A 15,390-nucleotide genomic window follows, 5' to 3' on the forward strand; every position below is an offset into this window, starting at 1 on the left:
ATTAATCTTCTTCAGGTTAGATGTCCTGGCACATTTTTTTTTAAAGCTAATTGGGCCTAACACTGTGCTAGACATAGAGGTAAATCAAAAGCATGGAATATAGACAATCAAAAACTTGGTACTGATGAATGAAATGTAAACATTCTGTGTTAATAAAAGTGTAAAACACTGATTTCTTATGAAGTAATTTTGCTTTTGAATTTTATTTCTTGTCATGGAGCTATTAGTTAGGTATAACCATTCTGAATAAAAAGTAAACATTCAATACATTTTTAGAATGACATATTAATAAACTTACATTTTTAGAAATATATAGGTTTCTAATTGTTCTCTACACTTTGAGAAAATGACACGTTATTTAAACTATATTCTGCAACATAAATATCAACCTTCCGAACTTCATTTATCTTAAAACACTCAATGGATTTTATTGCTCAGTGCACAAAACTTAGAGCAGAAAATGTGACTGAATAGTGTGTGTACACAAATGCACATACACACATTATATTCCCAGAGTTGAGAGAAGTAAATGAAATAAAGTTCTTTGTAAACTAAAAAAAGGCACATATAATGGAGGCAGTAGAGCAGGGTGGTCAAAAGCTGAGGAAAATCAGACTGCTTGGCTCCCAATGGGCTTATTAGCCAGATAACCTTGGACAAGTTAACTTTACTGTACCTCAGTTTCTTCCTCCTTAAAATACGGGTAGTGATAGCATCTGTCTGAAAGCAAAGCTCTCAAAACAACGTCTAGCACATAAAAAGTACACAAGAAATATTAACCATTATTATCACAATAAGAGTTATTAGCCTAATAAAAGCCTCAACGTATAAAGTTCTGATTCGAGCCTGAAGCTGTTTTAAAAAACAACAGGATAAGCTACTTCACGTAAGTTTAAGCTATTAGGTAGACTAGTTTCTCAGAATTTTTGGAACTTAAAGTGGTGATTATTTACAGAAATAATTTCTCTTACAGTTTTTTTTTTTAAACTCCAAAGAAACTGACACAGACACCTCTGTTTTCAAGGAACTTTGTAAGCCACAAGAAAACAAATCAACTCTTTGTTATCTCCATATTTAAGCCAATTTAAGAGCGTAGTAAAAGACTAAGTAGTGTTACAGAACAACAACTTTGCAGAAAATAAACGACGTTTCAAAAGTTGCAATCAGCAATCTTATGCAGTTATGTAAAGTTTCTGTCCTGCTAAACAAAAGCGCATCTGTCAGGGAACCAAGGACCCTTCAGAAAAGGAGGAAATGCCACCGCCGGGCCTACGCGGCTCTCGGGAAAACCTGCCTTAGACACGTTCTGTCCTTCCCCCTCCTCGGGGTGCAAATGTCGGCTCCACCCGAAGACAAGTAAGTGACATCGGGCTCTGTCCGCGCCTCGCCCGGCCCCGACCCCCGGGCCGATCCCGGCGGCCTCCAGTGCCAGCAGCTCTGACCTTCCACACCGCGGCCAGGGAGAGGGCTCCGCAGAGACCTGGGTTCTCCACTCCGGAGACGACGGCCCCGCCGCCCCGGGGACTCCCGACCCTGGCAGCCCTGACGCGGGCGCGTCCGAGCGGAGGCCGCCGAGGGCCTGCAGGTGGGCCCAGAACCCATCTAGGCCCGGCTAGTAAGGCCTTGCCCGAGCACGGCAACGGAGGGCGCGAGGCTAAGCACAGGCCCGGCCGTCACTTACCGGCGCCTCATGGTACCACGGCGCCTCAGTTCAGCCCTTGTGCTGATGATGAACCGCGCCCGGCAGCCTACAGCGTCCCTCCGATTCAGGCTGGGCTCCACTTAGGGCCATTCAAACGCGGCCGCACGCGCGGCCTGCCGGGATACCTCCCCCAGAGGGCGCCTCGCAGGGTCCTCCCAACTTCCCTCTGCCTTGAGGGACGCGACGGGGCGGGGCGGGGACGGAGACCGAGACGGAGACCCGTAGAGAAGAAGCGTGGCCACAGTGCCTCCTGGTGGCCACTGGTACGCACGGTAGCCTTGCTACAGCGCGGCAGTACTACTGTGCTATGGGAACTGAGGATGGAAAAGTCAATGAACGACCCTGTGGTACAGGGTCAGACCTGTACCACAAAGACCTAGTGGAGAAATCGTGACTTGGTGTTGTCTCAGGAGGTGCAAACAATCTACTATAAAAATATGGTCTAGGGAGAGATTTATTCATACTCCATAGTGTTTAAAACCATAGACTCTGGAGATACATGACCTTGGACAAGTCATGCAAACTCCTGTGTGCCTTGTTTTCCCCAACTGTAAAATGGGAGAATAAGAATAGTATCTGCCTCATAGGGTTGTTTTATTCTAAGCACAAAATGCTTAGAAGACTATCTGTTACATGGTAAGCACTACATAATATAATTATCGGCTTTTTTTTCTTTTTCTTTTCTTTTTCTAGTGCTAGACTCTGTGCTAAACTCTTAAGAACATAAGATACAGTCCCTGTCCTCAAGAAGCAAGTTTAGTCTCTTTGGTAGGGAGAACACTAATAAATGAGATTATGATGTTAGGGTTGGGTCTGTCCCTGACATGATTTTGGAATTACTGAGGGTAATTCTCTTCCTCTTAGTGGAACTAGAGTCTACTCATTTTCAGAGTAAGCCACTGGTAAAGATTAACCAAATTATGATGGGAGCAAATCTGTCTTTTGTGGGCTTCTAAGCCCTTGTGGAAGCCATAAAAGCAGTGCATTTGCTGCCCTCCCCTCTATGTGGGATTTGACACTCAGGGGTGTAAATCCCCCCTGGCAATGTGGAATATGACTCGCGGGGAGGAATCTAGACCCGGCATCGTGGGATGGAGAACATCTTGACCAAAAGGGGGTTGTGAAATGAAATGAAATAAGTTTCAGTGGCTGAGAGATTCCAAAAGGAGCCAAGAGGTCACCCTGGTGGGCACTCTTACACACAATATAGATAACTCTTTTTAGGTTCTAATGAATTGGAATAGCTAGCAGTAAATACCTGAAACTATCAAACTACAACCCAGAACCCTTGAATCTTGAAGACAATTGTATAAAAATGTAGCTTATGAGGGGTGACAATGTAATTGGGAAAGCTATGTGGATCACACTCCCCTTTGTCCACTGTATGGATGGATGAGTAGAAAGATGGGGGCAAAAAAAGAAAGCACCCAGTGTTCTTTTTTTTACTTTAATTGTTCTTTTTCACTTTAATTTTTTTTTATTACTTTTGTGTGTGTGGTAATGAAAATGTTCAATAATTAATTTTGGTGATGGACGCACAGCTGTGTGGTAGTGCTGTGAACGACTGGTTGTACGCTTTGTATGACTGCATGGTATGTGAATATATCTCAATAAAATTGAATTATTAAAATAAAAAAAAACCAGTGCATTTGATGGAACACTTTCTCACTGCAAAACTGTATGCTTGACTCACTTTTTCATAACTCCTTTCAGAACTCTACAGGGCTTGCCTAAAGAACAGGCTGCCTAAGTTTGGTTCAACAATATTTTGAGGGCCTACTAGGTACCAGGAAGACATTGTGCCAGGTGCTGGAGACAGCCTGAAGGAGCTCACAAGTGGCTTGGACAAACAGGGAGAGAGATCATTCCCATACATTGTAGTGGGAATTCAGAGCAATGAGAGGCCAATCAGATAACTAATCAGAGCTAGGATGTCATTAAGCAATAATAACTTAATGAATTTTTCCTCCCTAATAACAGGGTCCTTACATAATCCAAAAAATTAAGTAACGGTAGAAATTTTATTCAGCACTTTGGGCTGGTGGGAGAACTACTTTAGTAGCAATGCCTTTGAGAGCCTCTCAGATTGTACCAAACACAAGCCCCACAGGTGTATGGGGCCACACCTGTTAACAGGTGAGACTGTTGAGAGAGTCCAGCAGGCTGAGTACATACAGGGAGTAGGAGTCCTGGGTTCCAGGGGTGTGCAATGCAGGACATTCCTTGAGTATAACTCAATGACTTCCCCTAAGAAGGTGTATTGTTTTAAAGAAAATAAAAACTCACAGGGGTGAAGTCACTTTCTCTTAAACCATTTCTTCATTACCATCATCATAAACAAGAATTTCTTGATGATCTACTATGCAAAAGGCATTGTGCTGGGCTCTCATTAGGAGAAGAGGGTGAAAAGAATGTAAGATATGGTCCTTACCCTCAAGAGAGGCTGGATGATGAGGAAAGACAAATTAACGGAGTTCTGGGCTCTTAGGGAATTTGCTTTTAACACAGAAGAATCCCAGTTATCACTAGGTCCCGGGTTGCCTGAAGGCCAAAGCAAAACCTCAATGTGCTAATTTCTGGAGCTTCTTAAGGCACAGAGGCTTGGACAGGTTGGTCTCCACATATTCTGAGGCTTACACCAGTGATAAGTGATCTGCCAGACTTCATGTGGCTGCTGAATGTAATGTAATTTAAGGTGAAAAAAATATTAAACACTGCCTTCATAATGGTACTTTAAAAATAGATACAAGAATTACCATTTTAGTGATGAAAATGCAGGTCACTTTTCTTCACTGACACTTTTTTATCATTAATGTTGAATTTTTTTCCCTGGGTGCTCCATAATTAAAAAAACATTCAGTATACATATTTTTATTATTCCTGTACCAGTCCTTGTGCACAAACAGATGGTTTGCTACTAGCCTTCATAGTAGGTGGCCTTCTGGAGTGTTTACCCTTTGGCCAGTTCTTCATTTCTTCCTTCTGACTACCTTAATATTCCTTCCATGTAAGTGAAGAGGCAGCTAAGTTAACCTTTCTGCCCCACACCCCCTTCTATAAGGGCCATCATTCAGAGACAGTATGTAGAGTAACCCTGACCCATAAACCTCACATGAGAAAAGAACCCTCATGCAAAGGTGTATGTAAACTTCTGAGTGGTGAGTCAGGGGAGGTATCTTGGAAGAAAGTTTGAGCTGGGCCTCACAGGCTAGACAGGATTTTGAAAGGTAGGGTGTTCCAGGCAGAGAGGAGGGAGTGCAATGTGAGTTCCGGGACCACTGTTTATCCTGATGTGACTGGAGTAGAGAGAGCTTTGGAGAGTAGTCAGGATCCAAGGCTAAAAATTTAAGTCTGAGTTTGTAAAGATCTCAAGTTATCAAACAAAGGACTGTGGAATTTATCCTGTAGGTACTGAGGAGACAGTCAAGGCTGTTGAGAAGGAAAGAACCTTAGAAGAATTAATCTGTCACCAGAATACAGGGTGGTTAGCAGGAGAAAAGCAGGGTTAGCAGCAAGAAACTCAGCTGTGAAAGTGTTGTATTATTTTAGGCCAGAGGTGCTGGACCAATAGAGGGCAATGCCTGAAGAGACCCAAAGACAGTAATAGCTTTTCCATATGTAACTATGTGCCAGTTTGAATGTATTATGTCCCCCAGAAAATGCCATACTCTTTGATGCCATCTTGTGGGTCAGACATATTAGTGGGGATTAAGTTGGAACATTTGGATTAGGTTGTTTGCATGGAAATGCGCCCCACCCAGCTGTGGGTGATAACTCTGATGCGATATTTCCATGGAGGCATGGCCCCACCCTTTCAGGGTGGGCCTTGATCAGTGGAGCCATATAAATGAGCTGACGGGCAGAGGGAACTCAGTGCAGCTGTGACTGATGTTTTGAAAACGAGCTACCGCCAAGAGGACACTTGAAAGAAAACACAGGAGCTGCACATGACAGACAGTTTGAAGACAGCCGTTGAAAGCAGACTCTTGCTCCCGAGAAGCTGAGAGAGGACAAATATCCCAAGTGCAACTAAGAGTGATATTTTTGAGGAACTACAGCCTAGAGAGGAACGTCCTGGGAGAAAGCCATTTTGAAACCAGAACTTTGGAGCAGACATCAGCCACGTGCCTTCCCAGCTAACAGAGGTTTTCCAAACTACATACATTATTCAACCTCAGTACTTTGGAAACTTCCAGCCAGGAGACTCTGGCAGTTAAGGTGAGATATCAATCCCCCATTTTTTTTTTTCCTGCTTCTCCCTTCCCCACCTTCTGTGCAGACTGAGGAAGGAGGTAATGGCAGTAGTGGACATTTCATATAAAATAGAAGCAGCAGAAATGAACCAATTTTGTTCCTGGTTTACAAGATTCATGATTATTTCAACTACCATCACAATGCAATCCTCAATGGCACAAGCAGCAGGGTTTTTGTTTTGTTTGTTTCTTGTTTTTTTTTCCCTTAGGGGTGTGTGTGTGTGGAGGGTGGGAATGACAGGGGCAAGTTTAGTAGGGCATCCTCCTGTTAAGACAGTTTGATACAACGGTAACTCTCACACCACTATAGCTAGGAAGCAGATGATCCAAAAACATTTATGAGTAGGACAATATTTGATATTTGTAGACTTTCAAATTTGAATCCAAAGAGACCATATTTTTCCTCTCCCAAGTACATTTTCTGCAATTAAGATATACTGTCACTAAGTGGTAGGTGGTAGGGAGTAGCAAAAACAGAAACGACACTAGCATTGGAGCAATGCTCATCTCTATTGAAAGCCTAGATCACTGCCTTTTTTCCTTTCTGCACCATTTTTACCTTATCTGCACAATTTAATAATAACTCTCAGAGGATGTTGTGAAATGGGTTAGCTTACATAAAACACCTACATTCTTAGAAATGTAAATAGGGCCTATTTGAACTGATCAACATTTAAACTCTGTACCCTTTTGTAGGTAAGCAATCTTAATTGTATGACTCTCCTACAGAACTGTGTTGACAAGTAGCCAAGGCGTTTGCTCATAGCAACATTTTTTGAAATAGTGAGAAATAGGAACAACCTAAATGTCCATCAGTTGGATACTAGTTAACTAAATTATATGTCCATGCCATGTGTACTTGGCAGACTTGGAAAAGAATGAGGTAGATCTTAATGACAGACTTGGAAGACATCCAAAATAGATTAAGTGAAAAAAAGCAAGTCATGGACAGTGTGTTTAGTATATCACGTTCCCATTTTACATAAAACATGCCTACAAATCAAACAACCCTACATCGATGTAAGGGATGACTTTAGTTTGCCTTTCAAGTACTAAAAGGTACCTATTATTCTCTTCAACTCTTCCCAAACCCACTTCATCCTCCTTCTACAAAGCTCAGGTTATAAAACAGTGCTTTATATCTGATCAGATTGAGGCTTTTAAAAATTAGCACATAGGAAAAAATGCCCATAGGCTCTGGCTTGGTCATTCAGACAACTGATGGAGAGACAGTTTACCCCACTTCCAAGATAGCTGAAATTAATCATCAGAATGAATTCAGAGTAACCAAGCTTGGAAAGACCTGTTAGGCCATCAGTAACCTATCATTATGACTCATGCTGACTGTCATTCTCATCTTTTAATGAGATCTGTGGGAATGGCAACCGTCCCAGCTTTCTAAGCAAGTGCTGGAAGGAAGCACTATAATGGGAACTTGTGAAACTGTGAATTACACAACAGCCCTCCTGCAATGAAAAAAATGAAAAAAAGGGAAGAATGATTTCATCAACCAACATCTTCTCCCAGTACCATACTACTAGCTCATGTCACTGCTGACAGGGATACTTCATGACACTGCAGAGCCATGAACCAGAAATTGAAAATTTTGTCATCCATGCAGAAATGATGCAGTAACATGCCAATAACTAGCAAGGCAGGATGTTACCAAAAAATCTTCTTTTCCATTCAAGGGGTTTGGAAATGGAAACAAAGATAAATGGAGAGTTTCCTCTTGTTAAGACCTTACTACAAACACAGAATATATTGTGTCATGAGTAAAACAGTGTAAGCTGGTCCTAATCAGAAGGCAACAATGATATTAGAGTTAAAATAATACAAATAACTGGGGATTTGCAATGGAAGCCCCATCATTCAAGAAAACTCCATCATTTTCTTGAAGTTGCAAAAAGGCTTAGGAGCTTTTAGAGCACACTTCAGGAATTGATTGGACCAGGGAAGACAGGCAAATGGAATAATTAAGAGTCAATGTTAAATGGCATAGACTAAAAACTTAAGACATGTCTGTAAAAGCTTTCTTCTCTAGAAGGATTTATTCTTGCAAATCTGCTTGCTTGAACAGAAAATGTCCGTTTTTAGATGCCAACCCAAATTCAACTGCTCAGAGGAGAATGACAAAGTATTAGAAATAGTAGCTTCCACCTGGGAAGAGGTGGAGGGTGAGATACAAAAACAAAGACAAAAACTCTGCAGGGGCCATACATTATAAAAGATAAATCACATGGCCTATGCGATCAGTTTGTTTTCTTATAGTTTAATTAAAATACTATTTATTCAAAGGCACAAAGTAAGAGAAGTTTAATATTTATTTTACAATCTCAGTATTTCAATTACTTTCCAAATCATGTTTAGTTCAGGTTTCCTAACTCCAAAAAGTCTTGACACTATAAAACAATACTCTACTTTCCAGAAAAATCTTATACTAATTTTCTTTACCTTGCAAAATACAATTTGTGCAAAAACTTGAATCCGCAAAAGTCTAATTTCAACTTCAAACTCCATTTCCATAAATTACCTATTACATCTAAAGATCTAATAATCTTAAAAAAGAACAACAGAACTTTTTAAAGGGAGTATCTTTCTCCTGAAGAATTCCAACATTCATACAACAGATGCCCGCACTATGTTCTGTGGAACACTGATTCCAAGGGATGTTAAAGAGTGTGATAAGAAAAAATGGTGGTGGTGGGGGCCTTCTTATTTAAGTAGGTGGGGAAACAAAATAAATAAGATTCTTTGCTGCACCATTTCTAAGGGTTAATATCTCATACTAATAGCACTAAAAATCTCCGGGGTGTATGTGCAGAATATAACATGCCCCATTTCTCAAATTCATTTAACCTTGGAATCCTTTCTCATCCCAGTCCCAATATCCTCATGTTCTTTGGAACATATTTTAAAAAAAAATACCACTATAAGGATTATTAGGTTAAAGGAATAAGTGACCTGCAGAACCCCACTGAGGCCTTGGGTTATACTTTAAAAAATTTTATAGCAAACATGGGAGTACTTTAAAAAAGAAGGAATATATGATTTCAATGATCAACTTAACATTTTCAAAAGTGTTTATTAACAAGTATAACAATTATTAAAGAAACATAACAAGAATAGTTTGAGACTCAAACAAAATTTTATGAAAACCACTAGCTGAACAGAATATTACCATTTTTTGTGTATTCCCTTCTAGTTTTCATGATTTCACATAACTATAATCATAGCATATTCACACTTTCTATTATATTTACTTCCAATTTAATTTACTCTTTCATTCACTAAACAGTTATTCAATAATAGGGTAAGCACAGTAGAATCAAAGATGATTAACACATAACTTCTGCCTTCAAGGATTTTAGAGTAGGGTGCAGATGGGGGTAGGGGAAATAGGTGCTCAGGGGATAAGTCAGCAAACACCACACAATGTGTTAAGGGCTATTATAGGACAGAATATAGAGAGATGAAGAGGAAGGCCCAAAAGGGCCAAGGCCCTTGTGAAGCTTGAGATGAAAGTCAAAGGTTCATCAGGGACAATGTGGAAAAGGCAGAAAAGCAAAAAAAAGTAGGAAAACAATCTACAAGCTGGGTCTTTGTGTGATTAGATATGTATTCCAGAATGGATTGGAAAAGAAAGAGACTTAAGTTTCTGCCTTGTGCAAATTGTCTGTCATGAATATATATTATTTTAAAAATCAGAAAACAAAGAAGGGGTGAAAATCTTTGCAGGCTCCAGATCTCCCTCATCTTCAAGTATCCAAATTCTTTAGTTTGGCCTAAGAGGCGCTAACCTCCCAACCACACTCTTACAGACACCCCACCCCACCCATCTCAACTTCAACCACATCAAACAACTTGAAGTCAAAGAAATGCAAACCAAAAAACAATGAAGTACCATTTTCATTATAAGCAATTTAACAAGTTATAAAGCTGGTGGAATGTGAATGGGTGCAATTTTTCTAGTGGCACTTTGAATGAAAATTCCTTAAAAATGTGCCTACTCTTTGATCCAGCAATTCCACTTCCAGGAATTTAACTTAAGGAAATAAGAAAAGACTATTATAGGGATGTTCACAACAACACTGATTAAATAGGGAGGGGAGGAACAACAAAACCCAAGAAACAACTTAAATGTTCAATAACATTAAATTATGATAAAGGTATACAATTAAATACAAAACTAAATCATTACGAACAACGCTGTAGAGTTACCTAATGACATTAAAAAAATACATCATGCATATGTGCAGGGCACTCCTCTGTTTAACTGTCAAAACAAGTTTTTGAAAGGCAGGTAGGTAGCCTCCTTTTATTTACATAAAGGCATTCAAACATAAGGACTAAAACACTTGCTCAAGGTCTTCAATTCCTAACACAAGGTGAGCACGGACTTGCCTTCTGCCACGCAAAGCAGGACCTCAGACAGAAATCAAGGAAAAAACGACAGTCCTCTTCGGAAAGGGACACTGCGTAGGAGTCGCTACAGGAAGGACTACGTCCTGTCCGTTGTTCCTCCCACTGGCTCAAATCGTAAGCTGTCTGTCCTCGGTCCCTGCCCCGCCAATTTCCGGGCCGGAAGTGGCGCCTATGTTCACGCGCCGGAAATGGACTTGAAGAGTGAGACGACGTAGTTGGGGACGCTGCTGTTTGGCAGTCGTTTTGGAGTGAGGGGCTTCCCGGCTTTGGGAAGTGACCGTTGCCATGGCGGCCCAAGGGGGCCTGGTGGCCAACCGAGGCCGGCGCTTCAAGTGGGCCATTGAGCTGAGCGGTCCTGGAGGAGGCAGCAGGTGAGGAACCTGGGCGAAGCCCCGACATCAGCGCCACCACCCCAGAACAGCCCCAGAGGAATGTGCCGAGCTCTGAGGTGCAACTCTTTGAAATGTAGGGGTGGTACACAGACGTCACCTGGGGAAGTAGCGGCTTTTCTGTTGTGGACGTTACTATGTCCAAAGGATATTCATTTCATTCCTCCCAGTAGGCAAGGGACTGACGAAACCGCGAGAGAGCTTTGTCTAATCTGGGTAGGTGCACCTGAGGATCTTTATTCCTTGTGATAGGTAAAACAGAAAATGTGGGATATGAAGTGTGGGAATCTGCAGCCTTAGTTTCTTGGTTTGGTTCCTTAGGGGCCGAAGTGACCGGGGCAGTGGCCAGGGCGACTCCTTATACCCAGTCGGTTACTTGGACAAGCAAGTGCCTGATACCAGCGTGCAAGAGACAGACCGGATTCTAGTGGAGAAGGTACAGAGATCTAGATGTCACTTGGACCAGTCCCAACCTAAACACCCACCTTCTTCTCCCAGGCAGCATTATGAATATCTTATTGTAGATTGATAACCTTTATCCTTAATATTTAGCAGACAAACTGCTTCAGATTAATGTTTTTGGGTTTATATCAGCTTCAAAAGTGTCTAATTGGAAAAAGAAACGACCTTTAGAAGATACGATATAAGAAAGTAGGCTGAAAATTGTATGTTGATGGCAGTGTCATCCTTGCAGTTGTCTACTCTTGTTCTCTTATAGCACACATTGTGTCTTTAGGACATTCTGTTGGCTTTAACACCACAGTAGATCTAAAATTCTACCACTTCTTACCACCTTCATGTATCATCCTGGTCCAAGCCACCATCATCCCTTGCCCAGGTTTCTGCAGTATACTTTAAAAAAATCCATTCTATTGAGGTATAGTTTATTTACAATAAACTGTGTTCATTTAAGTATAGTTTTTCAACCTCAGCACTATTTACATTTTAGGCTGAATAATTCTTTGTTGTGGGAGGCTGTACTCTGCATTGTAGAGTGTTTAGCAGCATCTCTGGCTCCATTTGATGCTAGTAGTACCCTTCTTCTGTTGTGAAAACCAAAAATGTTTCCATCATTGCCACGTCTCCTAGGCGGCAAAATTGTCCTCAATAGAGAACCACTGATTTAAAGAGTACAATCTGATGAGGGCTGACAGTGGTATACACCCCAATGAAACACCACCACCTTGAGGTAGAGAACATTTCTTTCATCTCCCTAAAATTCCAAGTGCTTCTTTCTGCAAGAAATAGACTGTACTCTATTCCCAGCATAGCTGTTAGACTGATCCTTTTAAAACATGTTAGATGTCAAATCAGTACCTACCTGTGACTCGTTCTAGAGTAAAAGCCAATTTTTCTAGTGTTCTACATAACACTACATGTTCAGACCCCTTATAACCTCTTTGATCTCATCTCCTATCATTTTTCCCTTTGTTCACTCCACTGTAGTCACATTGGCCTCCTTGCTGCTACTTGAACATGCCAGGCAAATCCTATCTGAGGGTTTTTCTACTTGTTCTTCCCTCTTCCTGGAATGCTCTTCCCCCTGATAGCTTTATCACTTGTTCCTTCAGTTCCTTTAGGCTCTCAGCTGTTACCTTCTTAGGGTAGCCTACCCTCATGACACTCCCTGTTTTCCTACTTTATATTTCTCTATATCATGTAAACTATATTGTGTTTATGATATAGTTTACTTATTTATTGCCCATCTGCCTTCTCACTCTTTTTGAGTTCTACAAGGGCAGGATGATTTTGTCTTTTGTTCACTAATCTATCTACAACAGTGCCTGACACTTTCCTTACTTTTCACCTTTCTTTCTAAGCCTTTATATTGCTCGATACTTAAATGAGCTTTGTTTCATGAATGCCTGTTATTTTCACAATAAATATAATATTTGCATCTTGGTACATCATACTTCTATAGTATGAATAATACATGTTAGCAAATTATTAAAGTGGCCTAATTTTAAAGGTAAATTATCATAAAATACTTTTTATCACAATTTTCTCATTTGGAATATTTTGTTTAAATTCTCAGATAATTTATCTACAGAAATGACAAATTAGGAAACTGTTTACAAATATGGCCATTTATTCTTCTAATGTGGTGACCCAAACAGATAGTGGCATATTACTTTTTATATAGCTAGATTTAGTTTGCTAATATTTTGGTTAGAATTTTTGCATTTAGGTTGTTGAGAGATAGTGGCCTGTAGCTTTTCTTTCTCATAATGTCCTTGCCAAGTTTTGGTATTTATGAGACCCCATAAAATGAGTTGTAGGATGTTCCTCATTTTTTATTCTCTGAAAGAGTTTGTGAATTTTTGGCTTTATTCCTTAAATATTTAGAATTCACCAAGGGAAGCAATCTGGGCTTAATTACAGATTCAGCTTCTTCAACTGTTTTAGGACAATTTATCTTTCCAATTTCTTGTGTTTCTATAAGTCATATTTTTTCCTAGTAATTTATCCATTTTCTAAAATTTTCATATGTATTGGTATGAAGTTGTTCATAAGATGACCACTTTAATATCTGCAAGATCTGTAGAGATGTCCCTTGGTTCTTTCCTGACATTGAATATTTATGTTTTCCCTCCTTGAGGCTCACCAGTATTGATTTTATTTTTTCAAGAAACCATCTTTGGCTTTATTTATTTCATTAATTGATGCTCTAATTTTTATTTCCTTCCTTTTAATTTCCTTGGGTTTGTTTTTCCAACTTCTTGAGATGGATATTTATATCATTTATTTTTAGACTTTGGATATGTATAAAAGGCTATAAATTTCTCAGTTCAGCTCTAGCTATGTTCTTTAAGTTTTGATATGTGGTCTTTTGTTATCCGTTAATACTCCTGTTTTCCATTGTAATTTCTTCTTTGATTCATGGATTAGAGTACATTTACTTCTAAAACACGGTATTTTCTAGTTATCTTTTTGTTACTGATTTCCAGTTTAATTGCATGTAGTCAAAGAACATGGTTTGTATAATTTGATTTTTGAGATTTATTGACAGTTTCTCCATGAATCATTTGTAAATGCTCCATGTATGTTTGAAAAGAATCTGAATTCTGCAGTTTTTTTGCAGTGTTCTCTGTATGTACCAACTGGTTCAAATTTGTTAATGTCATTCAAATCTTCTGTATCCTGATTTGTCTGCTTGTTCTATTAGTTATTGATTGAGGTGTGTTAATCTCTATGATTGGTTTTTTCCTATCTCTTCAATTGTAAATGGGCCAATTATAGATGCAGAAGTACAAAAACAAAACCAGGGTAGTCTTTAGCCATTATCAGGGGAAAATGACATTTAGAACCTACAGGGAAAAACTTAACAAATGGTGAGATGTCTGATCTTTAGTAGAAGAGAGAGCCTCCAGTGGCAACATGGAAAAGATATGGTGGAATTGAGGAGTCAGCTCATTTAGAAGCAGGGAGTTGTGAATTCTGTTTATTTGACTTCAGCATCATTGGTAGATATGGGACTGGAGTTACTGACCAAAGGTTAATAACATTATGTGTTTGTTTTAGCGCTGCTGGGACATTGCCTTGGGTCCCCTCAAACAGATTCCCATGAACCTCTTCATCATGTACATGGCTGGCAATACTATCTCCATCTTTCCTACTATGATGGTGTGTATGATGGCCTGGAGACCCATTCAGGCACTTATGGCTATTTCAGCCAGTAAGTATCCTTGAAATAGTAACACTTCCCTACGTTTTCAGAATTAAAAGGAAATTTTTAGACAATATCCCTATTAAAAATTTGTGGCACAGCTCTGACTAGTTGCATAGGGAGGGTAAACCAGGGTGCTGTGGTGGTGGTGGTGGTAGTGGCATGGAGGTTAAATAGTGCTTTTCATGGTTTTCTGTGCCTTTAACGGCCTCATTTGCTTATTGTACTATTGGTTTGTCTATATTGTTTAAAATATGGGTTGGCTTGATTCATATTGAAAAAAGTTTTGTTTTTTTTGATATCTTCTGTTACCCCAACAGCTTTCAAGATGCTAGAAAGTTCAAGCCAGAAGTTTCTTCAGGGTTTAGTTTATCTCATTGGGAACCTTATGGGTTTGGCATTGGCTGTTTACAAGTGCCAGTCCATGGGACTACTGCCTACACATGCATCAGACTGGTTAGCCTTCATCGAGCCCCCTGAGGTAAGGCAATAGAAAAAGAAAAGTTAAATTTGAGAGAGTTGTAATGCAAAGTGAACAGCTGACCCTATTTGATGGTGTGGGATTAGAGTTAGTATTAGAGCACAGGTCTTAAGAAATAAGAGCCATTAGGAGTTTGGAAGTTTGTCATTTTTTAAGGATAAGGCAAAATACAGCTTGTGATTAAAGTATTGAATAACTGATTCAGAAGTTATTTTAACACTCATGTACCACTCACTTAATTTAGTTTTTCTTGTTTCAGAGAATGGAGTTCAGTGGTGGGGGATTGCTTTTGTGAATCTGAAAAAAAAAGTACCTGGCACCTTATGTATTTGGATATCATTTACATACTTCTTTACACCCAGTGGCTCCTGACAGATTATTCTCATGATGAAAAGAATCAGAAGTTCTCTTTTCTCCATGATGAGGAAACAAATCATAGAAGGACAATGTTCATATTGCTAAAAACACAAAGA

The 15,390-nt window shown here is 39.8% G+C and overlaps 2 protein-coding genes across 3 annotated transcripts in view; one reads left to right on the plus strand and one right to left on the minus strand.

The window, feature by feature from the left end:
* Positions 1-10,974, minus strand: part of KATNBL1 (katanin regulatory subunit B1 like 1) — an 89,891-nt gene extending 78,917 nt beyond the window's left edge. Inside the window, exon 1 of one of the 2 annotated variants that reach the window (XM_037834410.1) lies at positions 10,360-10,974. The gene's annotated coding sequence lies outside the window, so the exon portion shown is untranslated. Of the gene's footprint in view, positions 1-1,681; positions 2,159-10,359 lie in introns of those variants that run through there. The other variant, XM_037834409.1, reaches the window with a different exon arrangement.
* EMC4 (ER membrane protein complex subunit 4) lies at positions 10,552-15,389 on the plus strand. The gene is made up of 5 exons (XM_037834411.1): positions 10,552-10,751; positions 11,091-11,205; positions 14,292-14,445; positions 14,757-14,917; positions 15,177-15,389. The coding sequence occupies exons 1-5, from the start codon at positions 10,666-10,668 to the stop codon at positions 15,210-15,212; spliced, it is 552 nt and encodes a 183-aa protein (XP_037690339.1). The 5' UTR covers positions 10,552-10,665; the 3' UTR covers positions 15,213-15,389.
* Position 15,390: the final 1 nt, after the last annotated feature.

This window comes from Choloepus didactylus, chromosome 4, assembly GCF_015220235.1.
Source record: "Choloepus didactylus isolate mChoDid1 chromosome 4, mChoDid1.pri, whole genome shotgun sequence".
Classification (NCBI taxonomy): domain Eukaryota; kingdom Metazoa; phylum Chordata; class Mammalia; order Pilosa; family Megalonychidae; genus Choloepus; species Choloepus didactylus.